Below are 16,612 nucleotides of genomic sequence, written 5' to 3' on the forward strand. Positions count from 1 at the left end.
TTAATACAATCTACATATCAATCCTGACTGCAACGCTCGCCAGATTTCCTCTTTTGACATTTTCACAAGAACATATACCTCTTCTTGAAAATTGTTTGGCGTGTGTAGTATCCGAATACTTTATCAGTTAAATTCTACGAGTAACCATAACATCCAATATCCAAATACAATTTCATCATTTAAAACAGATTTGTCAATGAAATGTTACTTTATGGTAAACGCCATATGGTTCATGATATACTAAATTTAAATTAAATTAAATATAAATTTAAAGTGCCTCGGAGTCATTCCCAGGAAAACCTTCTTTTGTTTTTGCTTGTGTCTATACGGTTACACGTTACTCACAGTGGATGTTTATGGTTCAAATATAGATGACAATACTTTCATTGTATAGCCTACTCGTGGGGAAATAATGCAGATGATTTATATATACAACCCTTTCCAAGTGTTTAGGTGAAATTGTACTGATTTCAGATAGTATTTTATTAATTTGAACTGAGACCATATACCGTCGGTATTTGGTCTCTGATTTGAATCTGTATAGAACTAAACTGAATAGATGCAAAGGTTATATAAACAAAGCACCTGTTCATAGACGTAAATACAATTAGTCAAGCTTTCATTTTTGTTTTGAAATAATAATCAAAACTTGTATTTAAATATTTATCTATCCATCAATTCATTCTGCGGGACTGTTAAGATGTCTGCCCCCACGGAAGAAACCCACGAGCGACCTAAGGTCGGGGTAGGCGTGTTTGTGACAAGTCAGGACCACCCTGGATGTGTTTTGCTCGGCATCAGGCAAGGTTCCTCCGGGGAGGGAATGTATGCCCTTCCAGGAGGACACTTAGAATTTGGGTGAGTTCGATCAGGGTGTGATTTTGTTTAACAGTCAGCGCGACATTGGTACCATGTCCTAGTTGAAGTCTTTGTAGTATAGCTTGCGCAACTAGGTCATCGTACCAGTCTCTAGTTAGCGCGGGAACTGTTTGCCCTTCCAGGAGAACACTTAGAATTTAGGTGAGTGGTGAATCCGAGCAGGGGGTCCCGGGAAGTAGTGGGTGGTTTCCGGGTTATGCGCCAGATATCGGGTCGAAGGGAGATAACTCCGATTGACGCATCAAAGTTGGTAGGCATTGTCAACCTAAACATAATCCATTCACTTCAGAAAGTATAAGGGATTGCAATACATGAATGATTTTGTTTGTTTGTTTGTTTGTTTAACTCCGCACTCAACAATATTCCAACTTTAAGACGGCGGTCTGTAAATAATCGAGTCTGGACCAGATAATCGAGTGGTTGACATCAATGAGCATCGATCTACACAATTGGAATACGATGACATGCATCAACCAAGTCAGCGAGCCTGACCACCCGATCCCGTTGGTGTCCTCTTACGACAAGCATAGTCGCCTTTGACGACAAGCATAACGCCTTTAAGGATAGTTTATGTTCTCAAATATGTGACTGTAATCAACATGTGGACAATGACTTTGATAGCGGCTGACGAACGCTTCCAAAGGCAAACTAATCCGTTCCAGAAAATACGATGTGTTACTCAATTATGGCAGATGCATGTAGGTAGATTGCCATTTGAATGTGCGAATAATCCAACCAGTAAGTACAGAGGGGCCATTTGAGAAGGGGGCTTGATGAAAAAAATCCTCACCTCCAGAAGGCATGATATATATATATATTCCTATTTTAAGAAAATGGTTAATATTTACCAGAACGATTTCGATTTCACAGCATCCTGCTAATCCGGTGTCATGGAAGAGCATATACTACGTCATTCACTCTATCATGACTTCATATTACTCTAGAGTGATCTTATGTAGCAGGTGTTTGAGCACAAGAAGAAAGACCATTCTATAATCACGTGTTTTCATATGTGCCGGTGTTTTAGTATTCCATGCAAGGGCAGTCCAATATTTGTAACTTCCCGCTGCGCCGTCATTGATGCAGACAAACCTTCCGGGCGTTGAATGTAGTCAATATAGCCCCAGACCTTAATTCACGAATGGGCGTATTCAATAACATTGCGTGTAGATATGATAGATCACTGGGAGGAGTTTATGCACACTCGATGACCCCTGACGTCACAGGGCATTGTTTCGCCGGTGTGACTGGCAACGCAATACCACAAATTACGTCATAGGGTATTATAGCTAAAATGGATAGAATTATCATGAAAACGCCCGCATGTTATCAGAAATGAGCGGGCCACTGTAACTTGATAATGCCCTCATATTACTTCACGACGGGCCATTATCACGCCCGTTGTTTGGTGACGTCATAGGATAGGGATAGGTGACGTAACGTTCAATAGTGACGTCATCTGGTTTATTCTATGACGTTTCCATATTTGTAAAAGTGGGTCAGTGACATTCGTGTTGATTGCAGTAAATGTTTCAAAATCGACATTGTTGTTTCTTTTTATTTGATAACAAATTCCATCCATTTTAGCTATAATAACGGTAACGCTATTTTTCAGGGCATTATCATATGCAGAAGCCCTCGGTCTTCTGCAAATGATAATGCCCTGAAAAATAGCGTTACCCTTATATTGTCATGTGTTCCACAAAGCGATCGTAGCGCTAAGATGATCGTAACTCCCATACTTTAACATAGAATTACGACTGTCGTAGTGCTACGATCGCTTTGTGGAAAGGGGCCCAGTATTCTAAAGGTAGGCCAATATGGAGGTGTGAAGAATATTAGGAGTCGCTATAGAATCTATAATAGCCACGAAGCGGGTACCTGACCCTAATGATCGTAAAGGGATGATTGATCGTAAAGGGGATCCAAGGGCTAAGGATAGAGTTTGGCTAATCCAATAGCCAATAAACGGGTACCTAACCCTAATGATCGTAAAGGGGTGATTGATCGTAAAGGGGATCCAAGGGCTAAGGATAGAGTTTGGGGTAGCCTACCCGAACACTGGCGACATTTCGATGTGTTCAGCGCCAATATAATATCCCCAATAAACTGCATTCTTGTGCATAATAATGAAAATTACTGAACCGAAAAACTAATATATGTATATTAATTCCCATATATTTATTGTCAGCGAGTCGTGGGAGGAGTGCGGTGCGAGGGAGGTGCTGGAGGAGACGGGGCTGACACTGAAAGGGGTGCGGTACTGCACTGTACTCAACGGGGTGAAGAGAGAGGAGAATTACCACTACGTGGAGTTGTTCATCAGGGGAGAGGTGGACCTCAGCTTAAAGGCAGAACCACAAAACATGGAGCCTCATAAATGTCTGGGTGAGTCAGGTCGTATTTTTTTAAAAACAAAACAAGAAACATCCCGAGGTATATATATTTATCGTCACTGGTGTGTCCCGAATGCATTATACTATTTATTTTGCATAAATATGAAATCCCATGTCATAATAGTGCTCAGAACTATATGAAACCTCGATGTATTGTTTCTTAGTACTTGTCAAAGTCTATCTCCTAGTGAAATATGTTGTGAGATCAACCATCGTTTAGCCTCAGAATATGTTTTACAATATTTAATAACTTATTTTAATCCATCTGCATCTTGTCTCTTGGAATACCGGTCCGCCCCGATTATGTTTCTAGGTTTGCCAGCATCATATCCGTGCTCGTGGGTTTCATCTAAGTGGTGAACTCCTTAGATATAACCAGCCTGGTTTCCTGGGTATGTTGCGCTGGCGCTACAATGCGCCAGCGCAACATACCCAGGGAACCAGGCTGTGTTCAAAGCGGCGTTAACCCAAACTCACTCACTAGATAATTTTGTATAAAATAAAATAATCCAAGGTAGCTGTATTTTGTTTTAACAACTTCAAGTCTTTTTGCATGTAAATATATTTATTTGAATACTATTGAATTTTTCAGGTTGGGAATGGGTGAAATGGGACGAGTTTCCTCCCTTAGATAAACTCTTCTTTCCCCTGAGATTGATTCGAGAACAAGACTACAATCTGTTCCAAGAGTGCTGATATTCAGACACATTGCTCCAAAAGACACACAGACACTGAGAAGGAAACTTGGCTGAGTACTGGAGAGACCATGGATTGTCACCAAACCAAATAAATATAGAACACCAGAGAAAAACCCTCAATCACAAGTATAAGAATGGATCACTGACAATCAGCGATGACACCAAGTGTTACACCACTGAAATGATGACCGACGGGTTTCTTGAATCCTTTGTTTTTAAACGAACAGATGTTGATTTCGCGACGTTTTCAAGAGCAATTCATTATGAAATATGTTCCATGTGCATCTGCAGGATTTTAAGTGGGAACTATAAGTCGAGAATTCCCCAAACGGAAGCTGATAGTATTGTTGTTCATCAAGATTCGTCAAAGATAGCAAGGACAGTAATGTCAGGTTTTAGCTTGATGCATAAGTTTGCTTCTACCTTCAGCGTGGAACATGGTATTCTATGTTTCATTTCTTTGAGAAATAGAAATAGACCAACGCATAGGGCAGTTTGACAACCCGAGATCGCGCGAAACTCTTAGAAAAATGTGTGTTAAATTCAAGGTTGACTGTATCAAGCTAAACCCTGACATCATTGCCCACCTTGGGTTTCAAAGTTCCAAAGGAGCTCGGCAGCCAAGCGTGACACCTTCGTTACACTCTCGGTAACATCGCTGCCGTCAGTTTGAAAACGGTTCTTACAAGAATCATGAAATTTGCCCTCTAACGCCAAATGCAGTCAAGTTTATATTTCTGTTTATGTCTTTGGAATGCCTTCATTGTGAATTCTGAAAAGGTTTACAACTGAGCAGATTTGCCAGATGAAATTACCTTTTTTGTTTGTTTGAACAGATTGGTTCGAGATTGCAGACTAACTGAAAAATCACGCAAATCTCCGAATAAATTCTTACTATACCAATTACATGATTAGTTGAAACGAAATAGAAATTCGAACTGACAAAGAACATAATTTAGCAGGGGTAAGAGTATTCGGCGTCACGGCAGTCATCACTTGTTTGTAAACATAACGGTCAGTCAGTTGCGAGTTCTACTCCAAGCATGGTTGTGGCTACCTATATCGCAGTGGGGAGCTTTGACTATCAATGCCACCAGTCGTAACTATTCTAGCCAAGCCATTTACTTTCATACAACTCTAAGCAAGAGTTTAGATTTGAACTTGCCGACATCAGTGAGTCAGAATATATAAGCCTTCAGCAACCGATGCTTGCCGTAAAAGGCGACTATGCTTGTCGTAAGAGGCGACTAACGGGATCGGGTGATCGGGTTCGCTGACTATAGGTTGATGCATGTCATCGTATTCCAATTGCGTGGATCGATGTGGATGTATTGTCTGGTCCAGACTCGATTATTTACAGACCAGCGGAATATACCTGAGTGTGGCGTCAAACAAAAAAACAAAACAAAAACTGGGGTTTTGCCGCATCCTCACGTGTGGGCACGCATGAGTAGGGCAATTACTGGTGTTTGGTCGTATCCTTACACATCACCACGTCGTGTACCTCAATTACTGGTGTTTGGTCGTATCCTTACACATCACCACGTCGTGTAGCTCAATTACTCGTGTTTGGTCGTATCCTTACACATCACCACGTCGTGTAGCTCAATTACTGGTGTTTGGTCGTATCCTTACACATCACCACGTTGTGTAGCTCAAATACTGGTGTTTGGTCGTATCCTTACACATCACCACGTTGTGTAGCTCAATTACTGGTGTTTGGTCGTATCCTTACACATCAGCACGTTGTGTAGCTCAATTACTGGTGTTTGGTCGTATCCTTACACATCACCACGTTGTGTAGCTCAAATACTGGTGTTTGGTCGTATCGTTACACATCACCACGTTGTGTAGCTCAATTACTCGTGTTTGGTCGTATCCTTACATATCAGCACGTTGTGTAGCTCAGTTACTGGTGTTTGGTCGTATCCTTACACATCAACACGTTGTGTAGCTCAATTACTGGTGTTTGGTCGTATCCTTACACATCAGCACGTTGTGTAGCTCAATTACTGGTGTTTGGTCGTATCCTTACACATCACGTTGTGTAGCTCAAATACTGGTGTTAGGTCCCATCATTACACATCACCACGTTGTGTAGCTCAGTTACTGGTGTTAGGTCCCATCCATACACATCAGCACGTTGTGTAGCTCAATAACTGGTGTTTGGTCGTATCCTTACACATCACCACGTTGTGTAGCTCAGTTACTGGTGTTTGGTCGTATCCTTACACATCACCACATTGTGTAGCTCAATTACTCGTGTTTGGTCGTATCCTTACACATCACCACGTTGTGTAGCTCAATTACTGGTGTTAGGTCCCATCATTACACATCAGCACGTTGTGTAGCTCAGTTACTGGTGTTAGGTCCCATCCATACACATCAGCACGTTGTGTAGCTCAATTACTGGTGTTTGGTCGTATCCTTACACATCAGCACGTTGTGTAGCTCAATTACTGGTGTTTGGTCGTATCCTTACACATCACCACGTTGTGTAGCTCAAATACTGGTGTTAGGTCGTATCCTTACACATCAGCACGTTGTGTAGCTCAATTACTGGTGTTTGGTCGTATCCTTACACATCACCACGTTGTGTAGCTCAATTACTGGTGTTTGGTCGTATCCTTATACATCAGCACGTTGTGTAGCTCAATTACTGGTGTTAGGTCGTATCCTTATACCTCACCACGTTGTGTAGCTCAATTACTGGTGTTTGGTCGTATCCTTACACATCACCACGTTGTGTAGCTCAATTACTGGTGTTTGGTCGTATCCTTACACATCACCACGTTGTGTAGCTCAAATACTGGTGTTTGGTCGTATCCTTACACATCACCACGTTGTGTAGCTCAATTACTGGTGTTAGGTCGTATCCTTACACATCAGCACGTTGTGTAGCTCAATTACTGGTGTTTGGTCGTATCCTTACACATCACCACGTTGTGTAGCTCAGTTACTGGTGTTTGGTCGTATCCTTACACATCACCACGTCGTGTAGCTCAATTACTGGTGTTTGGTCGTATCCTTACACATCACCACGTTGTGTAGCTCAATTACTGGTGTTTGGTCGTATCCTTACACATCACCACGTTGTGTAGCTCAAATACTGGTGTTTGGTCGTATCGTTACACATCACCACGTTGTGTAGCTCAGTAACTGATGTTTGGTCGTATCCTTACACGTCACCACGTTGTGTAGCTCAATTACTGGTGTTTGGTCGTATCCTTACACATCACCACGTTGTGTAGCTCCATTACGGGTGTTAGGTCCCATCATTACACATCAGCACGTTGTGTAGCTCAGTTACTGGTGTTAGGTCCCATCCATACACATCAGCACGTCGTGTAGCTCAATTACTGGTGTTTGGTCGTATCCTTACACATCACCACGTTGTGTAGCTCAATTACTGGTGTTTGGTCGTATCCTTACACATCACCACGTTGTGTAGCTCAAATACTGGTGTTTGGTCGTATCCTTACACATCACCACGTTGTGTAGCTCAATTACTGGTGTTAGGTCGTATCCTTACACATCAGCACGTTGTGTAGCTCAATTACTGGTGTTTGGTCGTATCCTTACACATCACCACGTTGTGTAGCTCAGTTACTGGTGTTTGGTCGTATCCTTACACATCACCACGTCGTGTAGCTCAATTACTGGTGTTTGGTCGTATCCTTACACATCACCACGTTGTGTAGCTCAATTACTGGTGTTTGGTCGTATCCTTACACATCACCACGTTGTGTAGCTCAAATACTGGTGTTTGGTCGTATCGTTACACATCACCACGTTGTGTAGCTCAGTAACTGATGTTTGGTCGTATCCTTACACGTCACCACGTTGTGTAGCTCAATTACTGGTGTTTGGTCGTATCCTTACACATCACCACGTTGTGTAGCTCAGTTACTGGTGTTTGGTCGTATCCTTACACATCACCACGTTGTGTAGCTCAATTACTCGTGTTTGGTCGTATCCTTACACATCACCACGTTGTGTAGCTCAATTACTCGGGTTTGGTCGTATCCTTACACATCACCAAGTTGTGTAGCTCCATTACTGGTGTTAGGTCCCATCATTACACATCAGCACGTTGTGTAGCTCAGTTACTGGTGTTAGGTCCCATCCATACACATCAGCACGTCGTGTAGCTCAATTACTCGTGTTTGGTCGTATCCTTACACATCACCACGTTGTTTAGCTCAATTACTGGTGTTTGGTCGTATCCTTACACATCACAACGTTGTGTAGCTCAATTACTGGTGTTTGGTCGTATCCTTACACATCAGCACGTTGTGTAGCTCAGTTACTGGTGTTTGGTCGTATCCTTACACATCACCACGTTGTGTAGCTCAATTACTGGTGTTTGGTCGTATCCTTACACATCACCACGTTGTGTAGCTCAATTACTGGTGTTAGGTCGTATCCTTACACATCAGCACGTTGTGTAGCTCAAATACTGGTGTTTGGTCCCATCCTTACACATCACCACGTTGTGTAGCTCAATTACTGGTGTTTGGTCGTATCCTTACACATTACCACGTTGTGTAGCTCAATTACTGGTGTTTGGTCGTATCCTTACACATCACCACGTTGTGTAGCTCAATTACTGGTGTTTGGTCGTATCCTTACACATTACCACGTTGTGTAGCTCAATTACTGGTGTTTGGTGGTATCCTTAAGTATGGGCACCATGTGTAGCTCAATTACTCGTGTTTGTCCAAGTGGCATGTTTATCCTGTTTGAGTCGGGAGGTGTCGAGATAAAATTTATATGTAATGGTAATTCCTGATTTCCCTCGTAGACGTACATGGCTGACGAGATTGTGTTAGATGTCGTAATTGTTGCGACAACTTGTTTTCTTGAACTAATTATGTATAGTGTTTTATTAGCCTTCAGAGTGTTCTATAAACAAAGACAAGCTACAAATGTATATAGTAAAGTAGATTTACTTTATGTTTATGATGGTATAAACGTCTGTTGCTAGGTGTATTTATATAGTACGCATGCGTTGTTGCTACGGCACGGCCACGACAAAACAAGGTCAGTCTGGTCGGATGTCCAATCTATTTGTTGGCTACATTTCAGGTGTATCAACTCGTCGCACCTTCTGTCCTGTGAGTTTTTGTTGCTATTAAGGATACATTATATTAAGATATATGTTACTATATCCGATCATTATTAATTATTTTGCTGCACCCATATACTATAGAATTCAGAAAATATATTATTTAATTGAACATAAAATGACAAAGTGGGTAGGTAATTAGATATTCTACAAATTCAGCTTAGCGTTCTTCACTCTGCTGGTAAAAAGAAGCTCTACACCGAAAATATAGTACGTTCATCTCCCAACAGTGAATTCATAGTTAAATTGTCTTCGTGTCGTGATTAGACACCCGAGCTGACGTCAGTAGATATCACGATTCAATCGATCTATATAGCCTATATAGATCTTTCAGAGATGACTTAAATAAACAGTGATTTACTATATTCGTCGTTGTTCTATTTCCTTTTGATAAATAATTAATTGGACTCGATTGGTAAGGGGTGAAGATTGTGTGAAACAGTTTAACAGAGTGACCTTTGCATGGTACTGCCATATAACGACTGTTATGGTGTGTTTTTAAACTCGAATATAAAATACGCACATTTCTCGCGGGGCATCTTTCCCACACACTTGTTTATAACGGATTAAAAACATGATAAATAAGAATCCTGAGTTCTAATTGGTCGGCCAGGGGTATCAAATCAACGTTATGCCTTGATTTTGATTATGACCGAAAGAAATTATGTATTTGAAAGTAATTCTTTCAAAAGCACTACCGGCGAGCACGTTCAAGGCTTGTTTTTACTTAATAAACGTTGCGAAATAGTCATCTATTTTGGTATTACCAAAGAGCGCGCATTTACGAGATTCTGACATTGCCATGCATCTTGAATGGAGATAAACTTTCATGTTTCAAATTTCCGATGCGCATCCTGTTATTACACTCACTGGGAGCTCACGCGGATGTTCACAGAACAACCCTTTCCCCATGACCTAAATCACACTGAAATCATCTACACAGACAGACATTTCACATAGATCTACCACACTTTTGCCCACATACTGGATATTAACCTAATCGATGTAAAAGCTGAACTATTCGCAGGTAATTGGAATCGTCGGCAAATGGTCACATGTCTTTATTATACTATTCACAGTTTGAAGTGCAATTGAATTATATTCAAATACTAAAATACAACTAATTTATTCATGTTTATATTTATTCTGCGGGACTGTTAAGATGTCTGCTACTATGGAAGAAACCCACGAGCGACCTAAGGTCGGGGTAGGCGTGTTTGTGACAAGTCAGGACCACCCTGGATGTGTTTTGCTCGGCATCAGGCAAGGTTCCTCCGGGGAGGGAACGTATGCCCTTCCAGGAGGACACTTAGAATTTGGGTGAGTCCGATAGGGTGTGATTTTGTTTAACAGTCAGCGCGAGACTGGTACCATGTCCTAGTTGTAGTCTTTGTAGTCTAGCTTGCGCAACTAGGTCACGACACCAGTCTATCGTTAGCGCGGGAACTGAAGCTCTCGACAGGGCTAAGCCCATTCGCGGACTATAAACATTTATGACTGGCGAAAGAGCTTGTGCGGGAACTGCTCCAAGGGAGCTAACTCTCGTAAATGTAGTCCCTCAATAAGAAGTATCAGAAACTATTCTTTTTGGACAAAATAACGATAATAACTGCAATACATGTATGTCATGTCGTCCACATCTCTCCAACTGTATACATATATGTCCCAAAATTACTCACTTTTACTACCACAACATATATACCACCACGAGGGGCGGTCGGGTAGCCTGCTGGTTAAAGCGTTTGCTCGAAAACCGGGTTCGAATCCCGACATGGGTACAATGTGGGAAGCCCATTTTCTGGTGTCCCCCGCCTTGATATTACTGGAATATTGCTAGAAGCGGCGTAAAACCATACTCACTCACTACTACCACGAAAACACTAATTAATGCCTTTATGGCAGAAATTGATATGGTAGAGACGATAGTGTAGAACGGATTTGATAGCAGCTAATGAATGTTATAAATATCATTCACCACCACCCCAATCCATCCCACTACGTCCCCCACCAAAAAGAAAAAATATATATCTATAAAAAAGGAAAGACAGAAAATCACTCAACTTGTGGATCATTGCATGCAGTACACTTATGTCGATAACTGTTATGTAAATCACAACACCTATTGTAGTACCAGTTTGTTTGGGTGTTCGAAGCTGGAAAACCTGCTGAAAAGGGCTTTTGCTGACAACGTGTGACGTGTGTCATAGCGTGGACATAATACTAGTATGTACACTTCTATCCTGTCAGTGAATCGTGGGAGGAGTGCGGTGCGAGGGAGGTGCTGGAGGAGACGGGGCTTACACTGAAGGGGGTGCGGTACTGCACTGTAGTCAACGGGGTGAAGAGAGAGGAGAATTATCACTACGTTACGCTGTTCGTCAGGGGAGAGGTGGACCTCAGCTTCAAGGCAGAACCACAGAACATGGAGCCACAAAAATGTCTGGGTGAGTCAGGTGGTTGACTTGAAGTAGGTTTTGTTTACAAAATAAATAATAATATAACTTTCTTAATCGAGATATTTTTCTTCCGTTATTTGTGTGTTACAAATGCATATATATATATTTGTATAAAATAAAATAATTCAAGGTAGCTGTATTTTGTTTTAACAACTTCAAGTCTTTTTGCATGTAAATATATTTATTTGAATACATTTGAATTATTCAGGTTGGGAATGGGTGAAATGGGACGAGTTTCCTCCCTTAGATAAACTCTTCTGTCCCCTGCGATTGATTCGTGAACAAGACTACAATCTGTTTAAAGAGTGCTGATATTCAGACACACTGCTTGTGTAGAAGGGAACTTGGCTGAGTACTGAAGAGACCATGGATTGTCAGATGTCGTACATGTTCTTGAATAAAATGACCTGCTTAAGTCACCATGATGTACGCTTTGGGCGTCAGCATAATGCGTACCACAGACTCACTGATCCACAAGACACAGACAGGAAGCCGCTGAACGTGTCTTAATTCGAAGAAGACCTGATGCGTTCATGACTTCTTGAATAAAAACACCTGCTCAAATTATTATCGATAAATTTTTTGTGGATAGATCTATCACGAGTTATTTAGGTCCGTGGATCTACCAACGTATGTGCCCCTTGAAGATCTGGGTTAGAATAGGTCTTCAGCAACCCATGCTTGTCGTAAAAGGCGACTAACGGGATCGGGTGGTCAGGCTCGCTAACTTGGTTGATGCATGTCATCGTATCCCAATTACGTGGATCGATGCTCATTTTTACAATGACTGGATTGTCTTGTCCAGATTTGATTATTTACAGACCGCCGTCATATACCTGGAATATTGCTGAGTGCAGCGTTAAACAACAAACAAACAATACCAACATATGTGGAAAATATAAAACTCACTGAAAGTTAGCTAGTACATTCCTGACGGAAAACGACAAATTTATACGTTGGACGCGGCCATCTTGGACCCTGCAATGCAACCCACCCGCGGGCGTCAACAGGTATCGCCATCTATCGCAACACTTCCAACGTTGCCTTGGCTCCTCGGAATGTGTAATCTGGGCAATGTATTAAATGGTATATTGCATTTTCTCTAAGGCCTAGACATGCATTCATATTTTACTATTCTTACCAAACTCCAAAATCATTCTTCCAACTTTTTTAGTTTGTAAACAGTAATAAGCAGTGTATTGGAAGTAAAAAGTGTAGCTAACCAGCTACAGCGGCAGAGATTATAGTGATGTCATTTGATGTTCTGCAAGGCATTGTGATGCAATTTCATTGTTCTGATCTCACCCACGGGATATCTCCTGTGGAAGTCAGTTTTGGATGTTAAATATCAGTGCATGTGATTTCAATGTAACGGAGGGCGGAGGGGTAGCCAAGGGGTATCTTGCTTCAGTATTCATAGTGAATAGGGATACTACAGCCGGCAGCTTTCACAAACTAAGCCACCCGTCTCAGTTTGTATCTGATATAGCTAGACGGAGTACTTTTCAGTGATACTGCCTTTGGCCAAGCTATCAAAACGAGAGATGTAGTCGTGGTTCTGGGGTGTGTTTCTTCAGCATGCAGAAATGAGGTTTCCTCGAGACCACCCAGCGTCTATTTGAAACACAAGCCTGTGACAAGGGTTTTCTAGCTTGGTCACCTCGCAGAAAGTGCTGGCTGAATTAGCATACAGTCGAGGGGGGTGAGTAACACAGAACGTCGACCACAGCCCCAAATTATTCACGCCTGTATCGTTAGGGTTATATGCTCTACGATACAGACTTGACGTGACGACCCTCCGAGACTGGAATGCGTACTGTCGGCCTGGTGGCTTTAGGGGACTCCCAACATATTTTCTGGTGCGTTCAATCAGACCGCAGCAAACATAAAGAAACTTCCCTGGGCTTTGTCCTCAGTTACAGAAGACTCCCATCATCTAGGTAGCTCACTGGCATCATCACATATCTTTCCCTCACTTCGGAACCTGGAAGCTTTGTCACGATTCCTTGCACGAACAGACAGCCTCCGTGGTCTAGTAGTAGAGCGTCCGCCCGGAGAGAGGAAGGTCCGGGGTTCGATCTCCGGCCACGTCATACCAAAGACATTAAAAGATGGTACTTGTTGTTGCATTTAGGGACTAAAACAGGGACTGGTCGGCTCCGAGTCACTATACTGTGTCTGAGTGGGGTATTCATTGTAAACTGCGGCATGGTATCTCAGTGGGCTAGCACTATAATTCGGCATCAGTCCGGACTATACCAGTTCTATTGGGTGGTCCCATTCGTATGATAAGTATTTGCCATTGCTATTGTAATTCTATTTAGGGCATGACAAGCAAACGGTTAACCACTACCCCACACATTGAAATCACATGCACCGATCCGCAGTAGGAAATATCTCTCATGCGTGTCACCTAGGAGATATCGCTAACATGGAATTGCATCACAATGCTTTGCAGAACATTATGACGTCAACAGTTACCATAACGTCATAATGTGACATCACTAGTCTCTATAACCGGGGTAACGTTTTCGCGACTTCTTATAGTTAACTGTTCGCACACGTTCGGGCGCAGTGATGACTTTGCAGCTTTCGGCCAAGCTCACCCCTTTCCGAAACCCCAAAGTCGGAAATACCCGACCGTGTTCAGATAGAACTAAGCATCACACCACTGCCCCAGGCTAATTTGCAGATCACATGATCAATCTGTTCTCTTGTTTGCAAACAAACGCGCATATTCTCAAATCAGTGCAGACTGGCCTAATGCAAGCCTTTCAGTGTGCTTTATATATTGTTTTGCATAATTATAAAGATATCTTACTATAACAGCAACAGTGAGGAACATGACAATATATCTTTATACATCTTTGAAGTGACAGCGTCACTAGCTCTCGGTACTGCTCCCATTGTTCAGAATTCTTGTATTTCTTACTATGCGATTACATGAAAATCAACTTAGGTGTGTAAATAAGGTATGTAAATGGTGCAAGGCACACATATTCATCAGTCAGTTTCACAATCAACATGTGTTTGATTTAATCAATCTTTTTAATTCCTCGAAACCCAAAGAAAACACCGCCTGCCCAGCTCTGGGTGTCGGCATAAAAGTTGGTATTGCTGTAAACTGAAAAGCGTCAACTCCAGAATACAGAACTTGTTAACATTTTGTTTGGTTTGGCAAATCAACAGATATTTTAATTAGATCATCCTCTAAAGTGGAGATAAACATTCACATTACAGACAGACAGACGTTTATTCAGTATAAGGCCACTGGGCCAAAATACATTAACATAGCATAACCAACTGCACAATATGGTTATACATAATGCATACATAACAAGCTGTCTATTACAAGAATAATTTAGGAAGTCTTTCTAATTGGATTTACCTTCAGCAGGAATACACTTATGCAATAATCGTGTGATGAAATTAAGTCTATGAAAGAGTGAATGGATGGGATGGTTATATATTTCCCCATTAAGTTATTTCTTGGCAGATCATAAAGTTCACGCAAACAAAATATGCAATTCATCTTCAATAAAATATTTCCCCTTACTGGGACAATAGGAACAGAGTAGAATGGTGTCTTCCTGTATTTACTGCAATGTTAAAGTTGCTGCATCTAAAGTGTGATAAAATCCTTCTAAGATGAGGTGGCAGAGAAATATTAAGTCGACTTTATGTTTAAAAGGGATGTAAAATGTTAAAAGAATACGAGTCTGATAGGTTGTTGACTTAACCGCACCATGTTTGCTGTAAATTGTCAAAGAGTCTCTGCTTGTACAAATGCATACTCATATCTTTGTAGTCTACATCCAAATTTAAAAAAAACCTTATTATTTAATATGGGTGGCCCAAATGGTCCTTCGAGTGTCGTCCAACGCAGAAAACATCTTGTAGAACTGTCTATCTGGGCTGAGATGTAAAAGCTTCAACCAGTATTTTACATCTTCCCGAGGCAAGAGAGTTAACTGACTTTAAAAGTCCAGTTTCCACCCTTGTCGAACTAGGCTGGAATTCCTGGACTCGATCGTCGCGCCACCAGTGGCTATTACGAGTTATGTAACTTCTATGCCTCTCATTTGGACCAATCAGATTCCACCTCTCGTATCACTTGCATTTGCTTCAAACAAAATGGTGGCTCCCGGTCAAGACGATCTGATTGATAATCAAGATCTATACTGTGATAAAACGGGTCTCGCATCGCCACGTGCACCAAATCACATGAGCACCTTGATTAAAAACGTGAAAAGAATTGGAAAATATCTGTTAACGAGTTGGCGGTGCACATGCTTTGCAAATCCTGCAATCAATGGAAATCTGCGTGACAGTTTACGAACCGGATTTTGATTTCGTTGCGCGATTGTGATTGGACTATGCATAGACTCGTTAGTCCAGCCAAAAGCTAACTCCATAATATCAATCTAGTTCGGCAAGGGTGGAAACTGGACTTTTATAGTCAGTTAACTCAGTGTACCAATTCTGACCAATCTGAGGCAAAAACTGATCTTTGTGATTGGAGAAAATCATTTTACTGTGTACTTGGACTTTAATATTTTAAAACTGCTTTTAGGGATAAAATCTCAACGACGTTCAGGGGTATCGTCATGGTGCATGGCTAGTTGTACCGTTGCTTCACCAACGATGTTGACTATGAAGTATCACTTGCCTCCCGTCCACCCACTGTACATATAACGGACCATCAGCTTGGTGACTGTCATTCGGCTACAGCCAAAACCCCCTGCTACGTGGCAATGCGTTGCTTTTTGATGTATCATACTAATGACGTATTCTTTTAGCACCATTAATCTCAGCATGATATTTGTCACTGTCCAACGGTTTGGGTGTGAATGAACAGTACACCGTTCCTTTATATCCCTATCTCGGTAGGCTGGCAAGCTGCAAGTGCAGAAAATGTTTCACATCAAACGTAAGTTCCACTGATCTGGGTAATGTAGCACTGCAATGATGTGGTTGTGTTCGGGCGATTGATTGAAATTTGTAACATTTTTTCCACAGGCTGAAATGTGCTGTACAAACAAATCTCAGCCCCTA

The 16,612-nt window shown here is 41.7% G+C and overlaps 1 protein-coding gene across 1 annotated transcript; it reads left to right on the forward strand.

The window, feature by feature from the left end:
- The first annotated feature begins 700 nt into the window (after positions 1 to 700).
- On the forward strand, positions 701 to 12,107 carry LOC139454472 (uncharacterized). Its single transcript, XM_071236200.1, has 7 exons — positions 701 to 858; positions 3,071 to 3,267; positions 3,868 to 3,964; positions 8,961 to 9,090; positions 10,264 to 10,421; positions 11,349 to 11,545; positions 11,766 to 12,107. Exons 1-7 carry the CDS (start codon positions 701 to 703, stop codon positions 11,867 to 11,869), a joined length of 1,041 nt encoding a protein of 346 aa, XP_071092301.1. The 3' UTR covers positions 11,870 to 12,107.
- The last annotated feature ends 4,505 nt before the right edge of the window (positions 12,108 to 16,612 follow it).

Source organism: Haliotis cracherodii, unplaced genomic scaffold (genome assembly GCF_022045235.1).
Source record: "Haliotis cracherodii isolate W230 unplaced genomic scaffold, xgHalCrac1.p SCAF_1, whole genome shotgun sequence".
Taxonomy (NCBI): Eukaryota; Metazoa; Mollusca; class Gastropoda; order Lepetellida; family Haliotidae; genus Haliotis; species Haliotis cracherodii.